Raw genomic sequence first — 13,781 nt, forward strand, 5'->3', positions numbered from 1 at the left:
TCAGATGGAGCAAGATGAGATCTGAACCTCGTGAATGAGTCAGAATGTCTTCTGAACCTCGTGAATGACTGCAAAGACACATGTCACTGGGCTCAAACTTCTGCAGGAACAGTTCGGTGCTAAGATTCGTATCCCTGTTACCCTTGATTCAGGTTTAAACATGCACTCCCTGTTGGATACTTCCAAGCATAACACTTCAAAGAGTGAAAAAGCCTGGACAGGATTCAATGAAAGGTCAGCAAACTTGGACCACCGAGTACCTCCTTACCTGTGTTCATCAATGTTGAAGCTAAGCCACTTGTTTCTTAGGTTAAACATCATAGCCACAGAGTCTGCCATGAGTTCCCATCCTTCTTCCTTGCTTTATTTTGTAGAAACAGACATGGTAGATGGGTTGTTCCCTTCACCTGGTCAAATCAGGATGCTCTTTTGTCTAGCTAGATTAAAATATGCATTAGAAAACAAACTCCACATAACAATCCAAGGCTCAATGATCTCATTCTCCCACATCACCCCTCATGTACCTTTCAAGTGTTTGCAAGACCTCAACCAGCATCAACCACCATTGTGGATTGGCCAGTGCTATGATGTTTACCAAAGATCTTTCGATTCACAGCATTCATATTCTACGGTAACAAAAAGACCCCAACAGCCAAAATTACACTATCGTTTTACTTGTCAATTCTTCATTTTGATGCTTTTGCTCTTTTGTTTGAGAGAGTATTCAATACTAAGCTTAGTGAGTATCTATCTGATTACCATGACATCGAGATTCACCCAAAAGTAAATTATATGTATCGGACATTACAATGATCAAAGCACAAGTCTTATTCCTACAAGCGACGTTTGGCCGACTGTCTCTTAAATGAACGCCTTCTCTGTTCTTTCTTACTTCGTGTACCAAAAGATAAACTCGGTCCCAAGTTGTCTGTGCCACTCGCTGCAGTGCTTGAAGATTTAATGCCGCAGCTGTCAAGCTTTGGTTCATATATACCCCGTGAGTTTGGGCATTAATTGCTGCAACTGTCTTCACCTTTGCTTGATTTGGAACAGTGAAGTTTTCCCTTTCATTGCCCTTCCAATAGGAACAAAAAGTCAAACAAGTGTGCCAGCGTTTCACTCCATTCTTCCTGATCCAGCCTCACACGCCAAGAACAATTGACAGTGGATTACTTTCTTGATGTCAAACAATGCAGATAAGATAGATTATTACCTTCGACATCTCTTCAAACTTTATTTCCATTAAGGATCAAATAGCTGACATCATGACTAAGTCATTATCTTATCGGTCATTCATCTCTCTTCTGATAAGATTGGTTGGTATCTCTGATGGAAGAACCATCTCATTGGGGCATAATGGTCTAGAAAACTCTCTTCACAAATCAAGAAAAGGAATTTACTGTATCTGATTGAGATCCTCTTTGATGTGAAGATATATTTTTTAGTATGAACAGGTCTGTTTAGGTGTGAACATATTTTGTATATATTAGGAAACATATTATTTAGATTTTATACCTATTATAGATAACCATATGATTATATATTTATAACCAATAAGAGATCGATAGAATTCGTAATTCCTCCCCTATAATTTGCCTTCCACAAAAATTGATTATGATAATATGTTATTTATATTGCATTTGCTTTTATTTTTCTCTTTTTTTGAATAATATATCATTATATATTTATTATTTTTATTAATAGTCTGCGAGTGGATATATATCCTGCTTTGCTTCTGTGTTGTATAATATTAAATCCCAAAAGACAACATGATCTAATATCCAACCAAAAAGAAAAAAGAAGAGAAAAAACATGAACACAATTTTTTTAAGTTGTTAATTAGTAAAGACTTTAATAGATTATCATCGTAAGTCTCATACTCGATTTTCGTCTTTATCATTTACCTTTTATAAAAAAATCAAAATTCTAGTGATTCCTCTTTGCAGCAAGTAATTATGCTCTTTAATTTTTCTAGTTCAATAGTAATGGAGGAAAACAATTTCTTGAGCTGACTCTCTTTGTCACAAGCTGTGCTAAGAGAATAGTGAAAGAAAAATCTAAGAGAAGTCATTTATCAAAATATAATGAGATGCTGATGAGACAATATATAAATTTGCTGGTAAAAACTTGATAATTTATTATAAGATCCTTAGCTTGGATCCCATCTTATTTTTTGAAAAAGATAAATAAATCAACTTCTCATTCTCAAATCTTATTTTTACCATAAGAATGAAAGCACCATAAGACTTCATCCCATCTACCAAGTATTATTGCGTGGGAGCTTTCAGAAGAAGCTTCAAGAAAAGGTGGATGATACTAAGCTGTGTTTGAAAAGCCTCAGCTGATTACTGATGACAGAGAGGTAATACCTACTCTGAGTCTTGAATCTCTTGGTCAATAACAAATGCAAACAATTGAAAGGGATGCCCACATCTCCTGTTCTTCCGACTTGTTTAGAGGAATTGACCATCTGTGGTTTTCTTTTTCTGTACCTTTTGGGGCTTAGAGAAAGAGAATCTGGCAATGGCCCTTTGTTATCATTTTAATATGTGTGATCTGTTGCAGTGTTACCCCAAAGAAACTAACATTGTTATACTAAAGTTTCTAACTATGGGTATTATGGAGATTTAACTCGAGTTAGGATTTCAAATAGGTTTAACGTTAGAGTTTTGAGAAGGGTTGAGATTTCTACCCTATAAAGACCCCATGTCTCTCATCTCTTAGGCCGTCAAAGGGAGTGAGGGATAAGGTTTAGAGGAGAGAGAATATTTTTAAGCTATATATACCCTTTGACTCCTCTCATGTCAAGCCATCAAATAGAGTTAGAGCTTGGGTTTTGAGGAGAGAGAAATCTATCCTTTTGTGACATCACAAAAGAAGGTAAGAATCCTTTTGTCTTTCCTTGATTGTTTTTCATTGTCTGTGTGATCTTTTGTTAGATAGCTTGTAAAGACTGACAATTCATCACTAAGGCCTAAACTCAAATCTTGCATTTACCACTTACCCTTTGTACCAAACAAAAAAAATTCAATTTATGCATTCAACCTTCTAAAAGATCTTACTATATTCTTGGCACTCTATGTGGGTTTTATGTAAGAACAAGGAAACTCCCTCTCCTCTTAACGGAGTAAGAAGAAAAATATGCACCGAAAAGAGCTCAATTCCATCATATTATAAGGTTTTGCAACTTAATTATCATGTTTGATGAGTATGCTTTCATGGCCAGTGTGAAGAATATACTGACTTTAGTACCTTCAACCTCCATCTACTTTGTGGTACTATTGAATCTGTGCAGAGAGATGAATTGCAAGAAAAATAAATAACAATTTCATGACTATACCATTGAAGAACATAGCTTTATCACATTGTTTTTGAGTTCAAAAATATTATTTTTTTTACAAAAGGTAAATAATGAGAATGAGATTTGATCCTTCCTATCAAATAGTCAAAGTCTTCATTTTAGTGAAATAGAAGTTCTACCAAATTACCTGTTTCAATGTGCAGGAATGCTTGCTTTTGGAAAAGAAGAGTTAATGGTTGGAACTTGTTGATATACAAACTGAAAAGAACACAAAAAGTAGGAAATTTAAGTAGATTCTTATTCTGTGTAGCATATGTTTGTATAAGCTACACAATACAATTTAGACTCTTCTGATATAGCTTTTGTTAAGATAGATATGAACCATATTACAATCAGATTAGGCTCAACGAAGTTAATGGACCAATTCGACACCAAGTGTCCTATGATTCGATATAACAATGTCAGCCCAACTGACTGATTTAGTATATGTTGATTCGATGAGTAAATATTAATTAGAATCGTATATGATCCGACAAATCAATAAAGTTAAAAGGTTAATTATCCCATGATGACAAACATCAATTACATGTTACTGGAGGAGGATGATGACCAAGTTCCTGAGCTATAAAATCTCATCTCTTTGATCAGCTACAACTAGGCTGTAGCAACTCTTTCAGCGTAAAGAAAGCATTCTGCAAGCAAGTTGCACATCATCCTCTCCAGATGGCACAAGTATGTATCATTCAGGCTTCAAAGTTCATCTTTTGGCATTCTGAGCTTTCTTTAATCTCATTCTTAGCTGTGTTTTCTAATGTTTAAACAGCAAAAGGTGGTGTTCACGGTTTCAGCGCTGGTTGATGTGAAGTCAAAGCAAAGAGTCATGGAAGCTGTTGCTGATATCCATGGTACTACTCCCTTTCTAGCTGATGATGATGTACGGTTACCCTTCATTTTAGTGTTTAATGGTGAACAAAGAAGAATTGCTCGATTCTTCACTTAGAAAGAACACCTCATCATGGTAGCTACAGTTTCCTGACAAATACCCATCATGAATAAGATATTGGAATTTCTTTATTAGAGTTCATGCTATAAACATTCCTGCATATATTGAATGGTAATCATCTTTCTTACCAAAGTTTAGCTTCAGCGTTTTATGATTCTTACCAAAATTCAAGTGTATTTTAATTTATGATTCTTACCAAAATTCGATCTCGAATCTGCACAAAACTCATAAATGCAAAGCTATTGCTTGAAAAAGAGAGAACAACATTTGAAGAAAATCACTTCAAATGAAAGCTTGTCGTTCAGCTCTAACCTTAGCGCAGAATCAAGTAGTGAAAGATGGTATCTTTGTATTCATGTCAACTTTTTTGTTTCAAGGAACAGATGCAGTGATGCATTGATATGTGATTTTGGGTTCAGGAGTTGATACGATAGCTGCTGATTTTAAGGAACAGAAGTTAACCATCACAGGTGAGATGGACATAATAGCAATCGCGAAGAGGTTGAAGAAATTTGGAAAGTTTGAAGTAGCATCGGTAGAAACAGGTGAAGAACAGAAAGAACAAAATGAAGGGAAGAAATAGTTCACTGCAATGTGGAAACCTTAGTTCTTTCTCATGGCAAACCGAGAAGTTTCTGATATGGATGGAAGCCATCAAATGTTCTTGACCAAGGAGGGAAGGTTGGCCTCTAGATCTTGATGTTTTGGTTTGCTCGGATGAGAACATATGCAATCACCTTCGATTTCGATGTAGTAAGTAAAATTTAGCTTATTGCTTGGAGAAAAAAAAAAGAAGTAAACTGAGAACTGATTTTTATTTTATTTTGATAGATAGAATCAGGAAATTTTCAGCTTCTTTTACTGATCCCAATGTGTGCATATTATGCTTTGGCTTCCAATAAGCAAGCAAAAGGTGTGAATCATGCAAACCGGTAAAGATCATGATAGTTGGGATCAAGCTAGGATCTTGAAATTTTATCCTACCAATAAACGATTTTAGGACCTCAACTTATTTTTGGTTATTTCAGGATCTTGAAGAAAATATTTATTTTAAGACCTCAACCATTAATACTATGTTAAAAAATGATTAAATGGTCCGTCGGACGAATGCATCAAACAAAAGAAAATACTTTGCTCAGGTGAATTCATCATATAGAATAGATGCTAGTCGAATTCGACATCTGATATTTTTTTTTTATCTTGGGTGGATGTATCGTAAACTAATTAATTTCGTGCCAATTCCATTTAAAATATGTGATTTCTTCACTCGGTGAGTGGTATGTATCCACCAATTTTGGCCTACCTCACAAAGTGATGAACAAAAAAGGTGAGAGGTGTACAAGTTCTAAACAACAAACAAGTAATAATCTATAATTAGAGGATTATGGTGCCAGCACAAATCTGGTTGTCCAAAGAAGAATTAGAAAGCATCAGCAAAAGCAGTAGTTGGATGATACAGTATTCAGCCAATCATCATACATGCACAACTTTTATGGTGCAATCATGAACATACTTAGAGAACAATTCCAACAAATCCCTGTAGCTTTACTGCTCACTATCCCTTACTTTATCAAGTGTCAGATTCGTAAGATGCATAATCTCAATAACTTTCTCGCAATGTTTTGTAAAGTGACCTTTTAATGTATGCTTTTGCTTGTTATCGACTGCCATGATTAGTGAACATGCTTTAGGATTGTGCTTCTACATTATTGTGATGACCCAAAAGGCAGAAGGCAATCCTTATATCTCACAGGCAGAGTTGCTTGTTATCGAGGGCTAAGGCTAGCTTTGAGCGGTTTGACAAACATATTAGATAGTTCATCAAGGAATTTTGACCAACCAGCAAAGGTTGGAGAACAAAGAACATAATGCGATCAACCACCTACGGGTAGATACAGTGGATGGCCAACTTGAAGCTAATTCAGCAAAGCGATGGCATGAGAAGCTGGTCCCAGCTGGAAGACAACGTGGTACAACTCACACCTCCCGCTGAGCTCCAAGAAAAGTCCAACAGGACTGGAGACAGCAAAGCTTGCAGACATCACAGGGAAGATTGCTAGGTTATCAACACAACAGGGAAGGTTGAGCTACCGACAGGAGTTGCTTGCAAGCACGGCGCTTCAAATCTAACACAAAGATAACCTGGGAGGGGGCCCAAATCAAGATATGAACTCGAAGAAGAAATGTCTCTTCATGAAAAAAAATTGATGTGAGATCAGCTGATGGTGGTTGTGATATTTAGATCGTTTCATCTGTCCTTTTGTTTCAGACTCAAAAATTACCGGCGCACGAGAAATTGTCTATTGCTCTTTGTTGGTTTGTCGACAAGAAATCATCTTTGGAGTGTATGATCAAGTTGCAATATTCATACAAGTTGGAATAAGTTCCTTCTTCTTTGCTGCTTTATCTGTTTGTGGCCTACTCAAAAGGTTAATTCATTCAAGCAAGCACAGAGGAGAAGGGAAGTCATGGCATGTGTGATTCGATGTGCTATGGGAATCGCAGTCCACCATATCCTGCCAGTAAGATCCTGGAGAAGGGCGTTGGTTGTGCAGGTAATGAATGAGATAGAGACATGAACTCATGAATCTGAACGATTGGATTCCTTGAACCGAATCATGCTCCGCATGATGCAGTGGATCTGCTTCCATGTAATGGTCCACGCTTTATCGCGGCGCGTAAAAGCTATCGCTGCAGTGGGGGGAGGGGACGACAGCGAAGCTTGTGTCATGTGGTCCAGATGACTTGCATTTGTGTGATGGCAGCCACATAATGGAATCCCAGCTCCGGTTGAAGGGCCCGAAGGAATCCTGAGGGAACTCCTACGTGAATTCTCATTCCAATATATAAATCTGTGCTCGGTAGTAGCTCGTCCTTTGTTTCGTGTGTCTTGGTGGAATCTGAGGCACAGCTTGCTGAGCTCTCTTGGGCAGTACTTTCGGGTGTGTGTGATTTAGTTGGTGGGAGATGGCAGAGGAGAAGCCGGCGGCCAGGGTGGAAGTGGAAGCGGAGGGAGCCTCGGTGGTGAAGGACGTGGAGGAGGAGAAGACGGCCATCGTGCCGGCCTCGGAGGAGAAGCCCGATGACTCCAAGGCTCTCGCCATCGTAGAACGTGAGATATTATGGTCTTGTGCATTTTGTTTCCTCTTCTACTGGTCTTCTCTTCCTCATATTATGGTTAGTTCTTTGTGTTCAATTGAACCTTAATGTTTCTTGTGATATGCAATTAAATTACAAGCAGAGTGTCTTCCTCTTGTTGATATTGATCTTTTCTTTTGCTAGTATGGAATCCCTTTCAGGTAGCTCAAATGTAAATTCATGGCTCCTGGCTTCTGGTTTTATTAGACCATTAATTAGGCTCATATTTATAGATACATGTTAATGAATTCTTGCCTGTATTCATGTCTGAAACTATGATGCCAACTTCATTAGTCTCAATTACTTTTGATATGGAATACAAAATGATTTAAATATATAGGAAGGCAAATAGTTAAGTTCACAAACTTGAGTAATACTTTTAAGCTTTGCCTTATTGCTCTCAAGTCCATTAAGGGTTCAGCTAATATTTCACATGGTATTCATGATTTATATTTTATGAAGTGCATCATGGTATATGAATTTAATGCTTGAGAGATATGACTTTGGCCTTCTCTTTTTCACAGAGGTTGTGGAACCTTCTGCAAATGACAGAGGTAGGTGTTCTCACAATACAGTGTCTGAATCTTTAGTTCTTTCTTCTATGAATTGAATCATCAAAGCTAAAAAAGAGAGAAATTTTTGGTATTGCTCTTCCAGATACTGCTCTTGCAAGGGTTGCAACAGAGAAGAGATTGTCACTGATCAAGGCATGGGAGGAAAATGAAAAGGTTAAGGCAGAAAACAAGTAAGCAAGCTTATGGCTCATATTCCTCATCTTTTCCTTGTGGCTATTTAAAATAGTGCCCCATCAAGGCATTGAATTTAATTAAACAGTGGTAACATCAAAAATACATTTCACTCACTGAATAATATAATCAGAAGCCTATGCATCTGCAATGTCAAACAGGGCTCTCAAGAAGATGTCATCCATTAGTGCATGGGAGAACTCAAAGAAGGCTGAGGTGGAAGCTGAGCTGAAAAAGAAAGAGGTGAGCAACTTCTCCCATCACTCCACCCAGTTGTAAATTATCTTATGAGCCATTGAAATCATTTTTATAACATCACAAACCAAAATTTTGAGTTGCTTTAACTGCAAGGTGGGTTATAGTGGATTGACATGGGTGTTCATGATACCAATGCTTGTAATTTGATTAAGATTTTGTGTTAAATGCAATAATCCATTTGCTGAAATAAAAAGGCAACAATGGAAAGTTCAAGCAATCTATTCTTATCATTTACCTCCAGTATAAGGTTTGAACTCATTGTTTAGGGATTGACCCACCATTTTAGGATTTTTCTTTTGAGAAAATCATTCTTTCTCAGTTGAAATGTGAAGAATTAGAAAGTTTAAAATATTGTGCATCCTACCTTAGCATAATATCATGGACTCAACAATAACTATTTTAGGCCAAATTGCAGCATCTTCTCCACTCTTAACATGGTTGATTTAGCATTTTGGTGGGCCAAAATATTTTCTGAAGTTATGACCAGCATGTTCATCAAATTAAGGCATCTCTTGAAGAGATCAAAAGTAAAAAGAAGAAGACGAAGAAGAACAATATACAATGAATGTGTTTATTGGCATGATTTGGAAGAACTTATGCAAATTCAAAACCAACAATATGCAGGAAGAACTGGAAAAGAAGAAAGCAGAGCATGCGGAGAAAGTAAAAAACAAGATTGCCTTGATTCACAAGGAAGCAGAAGAGAAGAGAGCAATTGCTGAGGCTAAGCATGGCGAAGAGGCCCTCAAGGCTGAGGAGAAGGCTGCAAAATATCGTGCCACCGGGCTCACTCCAAAGAGGATTTTTGGGTTCTTTTAAGGCCTGAAAGTTGACTACAAGAGAACAGATTGAAGAGACTATTCACCTCCAATCTGTTCTTGTGATTCTTGAGTTTTCTGAGTGTGTAGTGTCAGTCCTTCAGATGCAGCTTTCTCTGACAGGTTGTGTTGATTGTTCACAGAGAGAGAGAGAGTGTGTGATTTGGTTGAGAATCAATGTGTTTGATCTGTTAACTGTGATGTTCATGTGTATGATTTAATTTACATGTGCACAGCTTTGTTCTTACTTTTCAATGTAAAGAATCATATGTGTATTTAATCCAAAATTTAATTAAATGCCATGTTCATGTCCTTCTCAGTAAGACAACTTACACAATATGATTGTTTTCTGTAATCTCTACTAAATCTGTCAATGGCATTGCCATCTTACAGTGATTGTATGAGGAAGAAGCAGTTGCAAGTTGCCTTCATCTACAGTTTTGGCTTTAATTGTTAGTAGTTGCTGAGTTGCATCATGGGACAACAACAACAGGCCAAAGGACATCATTTATGCTACTTAATATGCATCTTCAGTAAAATTATTTCTATAAATGCACATAGAAATATTTTTTATTGATCTGATTAGTGAAGTACATCTAACTATATGCAGAATATGAATATAAATATATAAAGAAAGAATCCTTTTTGCATAGTACTGCAGAAAGACATTGCAATCTGCATATCAACTAAAACTCTTCATGTTTGCATAAAAATCCCACAAATCATATACCATGGAGCACAGAAATCTTTGATTCATCCACCAATGGCCAAAAAAAAGCACTTAAAAATTATTTATTTCTCAGTGCAGTGATCAGTAGCAATTTTTTTGATGATCTGTCACTTTTTTCATCCTTGAAACCTTATTTTCAGAAAGTTCAAAAGAACTATGTTTCTATTCAACCTCCTGACACATTTTGCATCACATTCCTCCTCAAAATCCAAAAAGAAAATGATACATTGACATAGATTACAAAGGTTCAAAACTTTTGGCACCCAGGGAACCATGATTCTGATTGGACCAGATCAGAACCTAAGAACAAGAATTAGCTGTGGCTTTTAAATTAGCAATTTTTTTCATCTGAGACAAAGTTTTATGATCATCATAAGAAAAGTATGTTCAATTTAGAACAACCTTACTCAAGAATCAGAATGTGTTTGGCTACAGCTTGGCCTTCTTCCATTGAGAGTGCAAAGGACCAAGTTCTTTTCCAACATAAATAAAGCAGCATCTTCAAAAAAAAAATCTTCTCATTCAAAGTTCATGAATTATGAGACACCCAAATTAGGCAATCCATGAAGAGTTCTATGTTTCCTGATATTAATATATACAGATTGGATTGCAAACACCATTCCCTCTGGCACATCCTTGACTGGGTCTTCAAGACATGCATGCCTCCTGTTTTGTCTCCTATCTTTCCTCCCCTTCCCCATCTTTCTTCACCAAAACAGCACCTAATTCTCATGCTTTAAAGCCTTAATTTCTCAAATCTCTTCTCCCTCCCCCTCCTTTCACCTTTGATTTTCTCCCCTTCATTGCAAACAGGGGGGAGGGGAGAGATGCATCACAAGAACTCCTGCATCAACTCCATTCCTAGTTGTTCTTAGCAAAAGCACATATCAGCAGAGTTAGCAGTTGCTCCTGTGCTGAGCCAGATACTTTGAATTGCTTGGATCATCACCATGTCTTTCACTGGCACCCAGGACAAGTGCAATGCATGCAACGAGACGGTCCATTTCATCGATCTCTTGACAGCTGATGGAGTCCCTTATCACAAGACTTGCTTCAAGTGCAGCCACTGCAAAGGAACCCTTTCTGTAAGTTTGAATTCTCAAGCAGCATGAAGCAATGTGGAGCCAAGTGAATTGCTCTAATTTCACCAATTCCTTTGGATTTTTGTGCAGGTGCATCTCTCACATCCACCGTGAACAAAAGATGCTTGTTGTTCCCTGATTGCTAGCATAAAGAACTATTCATGTCATTAATTCAAGAAACATATATTGCATCACTAAATGGGTATAGTATAGTATTCTCAGAGTGCCACATTCTTTTCTTCATAATGGCATTTTGTTATAGGTTTGTAGCCGATTGTTACACTTGAAGAACATGCAACATGCTTTTTATATTCCTTATGTAGCCCTCACAACAAGAAGAAAAGACACTTTGTTTCTCTCAAGACAAGAAATCATCTATGTTAGAGGTTTGCTAGGCACAGGTGAAAATGCTAATATTCTCTTCCTACATATTTCTTACAGATGTGCAGCTACTCTTTCATGGATGGCATCCTCTACTGCAAGCCTCATTTTGAGCAGCTGTTCAAGGAGACAGGCAGCTTCACCAAAAAAGTTCCCAGCAGGTAATAGTCAGAGTCTTATCCCATAAACTTTCACTTGATTCTTCTCTTTTTTCCTATTTTATGAATGAAAATGGAATGCAAGCCCCATTAGAATTCATTCCAAAAGTTCTGAAACGATATAGAATGTATCTGTGATACATGAAGATGGAAACACTAGTCATCTTCCACATTTCTCCATCAAGTTAACAGAGCTAAAAGCCAACAATTCAGATAAAGATTAACTCTTTTAGAATTAACTATTTCCTTATGGCCTAATGATGCTTTTGTGATCCAAGGTGCAAAGTCTGGTGAGAGGAATGAATTGTTATGTATGCCGTGCATCTACTACCTTCAGCTAAATGGGAAAGTTCGATCCTTGGACTAAGACATAGCTGATAACTAATGGCCATGTCTTTGCAGTCTAGGACTCCAAACAAGGTCTCCTCCATGTTCTCTGAAACCCAGGACAACTGTGCCAGCTGCAGGAAATCAGCGTACCCCTTGGAGAAGGTTTGAACGGTACACACAGTGCAATGATGAGCTTCAAAGGTTGGCAAACTTGATGAATTCGTCAAACCCTCCCCCCTTTCGATCTTTGTTTCTGGTAGCTGACCGTGGAAGGTGAGTCGTACCACAAGACCTGCTTCGGGTGCTCCCATGGCGGCTGCACTCTCACGCCCTCCTCCTACGCCGCCCTCGACGGCATCCTCTACTGCAAGCACCACTTCGCGCAGCTGTTCAAGGAGAAGGGGAGCTACAACCACCTAGGCCGGGTGGCTTCTTTGAAGCGGAGCTCTGAACCTGTGAGCAATAATAAGCGACTGCACCCTCTGTAATGTATGATGGCTTCGGTCAAAACCAGAATCGTCGAGCTGAAATGTGCTTTTCAGTAGAACGGGCAGTAATCGATCGAAAAGCGTAATCTTGGACACGAATGATATGAATTGGGCTCCGGCTTAGGCAAGAGGAACGGGTTAACCCAAGCAGAAGAACAGGAGTTAGCCCATCCCACATCATAAAAGAGTATAAGCTTTGTGTGACGGATGCATGCTACTGCTGCACCTCTTAAATCCAATACCACATTGTTGTCGCTTGTTTAGAATCATCAATCAATCTTCTAATATTTCAAATAAATAACAATTATAATCTTTCTAAAATACTCTTCCCGAAGTCATTGTAGCCCAGGCTGGCTTGGATCCTTCTCTTGACGTACTTAAATTCCTAAATCAAGATTTAATTAAATATTTTTGTTTTCTTTTTTTTGGTATATATAAAGAGTAGGGAAATTATTTAAAAATAATATTAATAATAATAAATATTTTGATTCAATTATTATAGGAAAAAAAAGACTAATTAACAAACAGTTCAAAGACTAATTAAAAAAGACTAAGATAGGTAAGGTATATATGAAAAGTTCAAAACCTTGTTTTAAATGATAGGTTAATTATAAATTATCTAGTTATGTTTAGTATTACCGTCCCTACGCTTTAAAAAGTCACGTTCATATCCCTACGTACAACAAGATAGGTAAGGTATATATGAAAAGTTCAAAACCTTGTTTTAAATGATAGGTTAATTATAAATTATCTAGTTATGTTTAGTATTACAGTCCCTACACTTTAAAAAGTCACATTCGTATCCCTATATTTATGAAAATAAAATATTTAACCTCGTTTCTCCTCACGTCATCGACTCTACTAACAAAAGATATTGTGAGAAATTAATTTCGATCCTCACTATTCAAAGAGATTAATTTCATAAAAGGATAATTTTTGTGAGAGCTTTGTCATCCTCTTGAATGGCCTACCAATAGTGGGTGTCGATAATTATTCTCATCTCCTACACCATCATATTTATGTTGCTTCACTACCCTCTCGGATAGCTTCCCAAACTACGATGTCAATGGTGATCCTCATCTCCTACACCATCTCATTTCCCATTTCCTACACCGCTTTACTATCCTCCTCTCTTGACTTTGTTATTCTACTAAATGGCCTACCCAATAATAGTGTCAGTGGTTATTCTCATCTCATGCACTGTCTCATTTCTCCTGCTTCACCATCATTGCCTCCGGTTTCACTATCCCCCTGAACAACCTACCCAACAGTTGCTTTGCTATCTTCCCGGACAACCTATCTAACGATAGCATCGATGGCGTATGCAAGGCCGGTGGCTCTTTGTGAA

General features: G+C 37.5%; 3 protein-coding genes across 6 annotated transcripts; all 3 read left to right on the top strand.

The window, feature by feature from the left end:
• Nucleotides 1-2,739: 2,739 nt before the first annotated feature.
• On the top strand, nucleotides 2,740-6,696 carry LOC135673502 (uncharacterized). 2 transcript variants are annotated; one of them, XM_065182523.1, is made up of 4 exons: nucleotides 2,740-2,880; nucleotides 3,950-4,033; nucleotides 4,125-4,206; nucleotides 4,724-6,696. In XM_065182523.1, exons 2-4 carry the CDS (start codon nucleotides 4,025-4,027, stop codon nucleotides 4,885-4,887), a joined length of 255 nt encoding a protein of 84 aa, XP_065038595.1. In that variant the 5' UTR covers nucleotides 2,740-2,880; nucleotides 3,950-4,024; the 3' UTR covers nucleotides 4,888-6,696. The 2 variants fall into 2 exon arrangements, with proteins under 2 accessions (XP_065038595.1, XP_065038596.1); XM_065182524.1 differs by lacking the exon at nucleotides 2,740-2,880 and having other exon boundaries at nucleotides 3,519-4,033.
• Nucleotides 6,697-7,075: 379 nt separating this feature from the next.
• Nucleotides 7,076-9,576, top strand: LOC135673501 (remorin-like). The gene is made up of 5 exons (XM_065182522.1): nucleotides 7,076-7,416; nucleotides 7,967-7,996; nucleotides 8,100-8,187; nucleotides 8,350-8,431; nucleotides 9,071-9,576. The coding sequence occupies exons 1-5, from the start codon at nucleotides 7,272-7,274 to the stop codon at nucleotides 9,263-9,265; spliced, it is 540 nt and encodes a 179-aa protein (XP_065038594.1). The 5' UTR covers nucleotides 7,076-7,271; the 3' UTR covers nucleotides 9,266-9,576.
• A 1,170-nt stretch (nucleotides 9,577-10,746) lies between these two features.
• On the top strand, nucleotides 10,747-12,553 carry LOC135674948 (LIM domain-containing protein PLIM2b-like). 3 transcript variants are annotated; one of them, XM_065185212.1, is made up of 4 exons: nucleotides 10,747-11,079; nucleotides 11,518-11,618; nucleotides 12,023-12,107; nucleotides 12,206-12,553. In XM_065185212.1, the coding sequence occupies exons 1-4, from the start codon at nucleotides 10,945-10,947 to the stop codon at nucleotides 12,431-12,433; spliced, it is 549 nt and encodes a 182-aa protein (XP_065041284.1). In that variant the 5' UTR covers nucleotides 10,747-10,944; the 3' UTR covers nucleotides 12,434-12,553. The 3 variants fall into 3 exon arrangements, 1 of the variants encoding a protein (XP_065041284.1); XR_010513778.1 differs by lacking the exons at nucleotides 11,518-11,618; nucleotides 12,023-12,107; nucleotides 12,206-12,553 and adding an exon at nucleotides 11,167-11,205 and having other exon boundaries at nucleotides 10,942-11,079; XR_010513779.1 differs by lacking the exon at nucleotides 10,747-11,079 and having other exon boundaries at nucleotides 11,361-11,618; nucleotides 11,894-12,346.
• Nucleotides 12,554-13,781: the final 1,228 nt, after the last annotated feature.

The sequence above is a fragment of the Musa acuminata genome, chromosome BXJ1-5, assembly GCF_036884655.1.
Source record: "Musa acuminata AAA Group cultivar baxijiao chromosome BXJ1-5, Cavendish_Baxijiao_AAA, whole genome shotgun sequence".
Taxonomy (NCBI): Eukaryota; Viridiplantae; Streptophyta; class Magnoliopsida; order Zingiberales; family Musaceae; genus Musa; species Musa acuminata.

Excerpts from the sequence above, each read along its gene's own strand:
- LOC135673502 (XM_065182523.1), top strand. Across the intron at positions 4,207-4,723 it reads AGCTGTTGCTGATATCCATG|GAGTTGATACGATAGCTGCT; the intron begins GTACTACTCCCT and ends TTTTGGGTTCAG.
- LOC135673501 (XM_065182522.1), top strand. The coding sequence starts at position 7,272 with ATGGCAGAGGAGAAGCCGGCGGCCAGGGTGGAAGTGGAAGCGGAGGGA. Across the intron at positions 7,417-7,966 it reads GGCTCTCGCCATCGTAGAAC|AGGTTGTGGAACCTTCTGCA; the intron begins GTGAGATATTAT and ends TCTTTTTCACAG. Across the intron at positions 8,432-9,070 it reads CTGAGCTGAAAAAGAAAGAG|GAAGAACTGGAAAAGAAGAA; the intron begins GTGAGCAACTTC and ends AACAATATGCAG.
- LOC135674948 (XM_065185212.1), top strand. The coding sequence starts at position 10,945 with ATGTCTTTCACTGGCACCCAGGACAAGTGCAATGCATGCAACGAGACG. Across the intron at positions 11,080-11,517 it reads ACTGCAAAGGAACCCTTTCT|ATGTGCAGCTACTCTTTCAT; the intron begins GTAAGTTTGAAT and ends TATTTCTTACAG. Across the intron at positions 12,108-12,205 it reads CAGCGTACCCCTTGGAGAAG|CTGACCGTGGAAGGTGAGTC; the intron begins GTTTGAACGGTA and ends TGTTTCTGGTAG.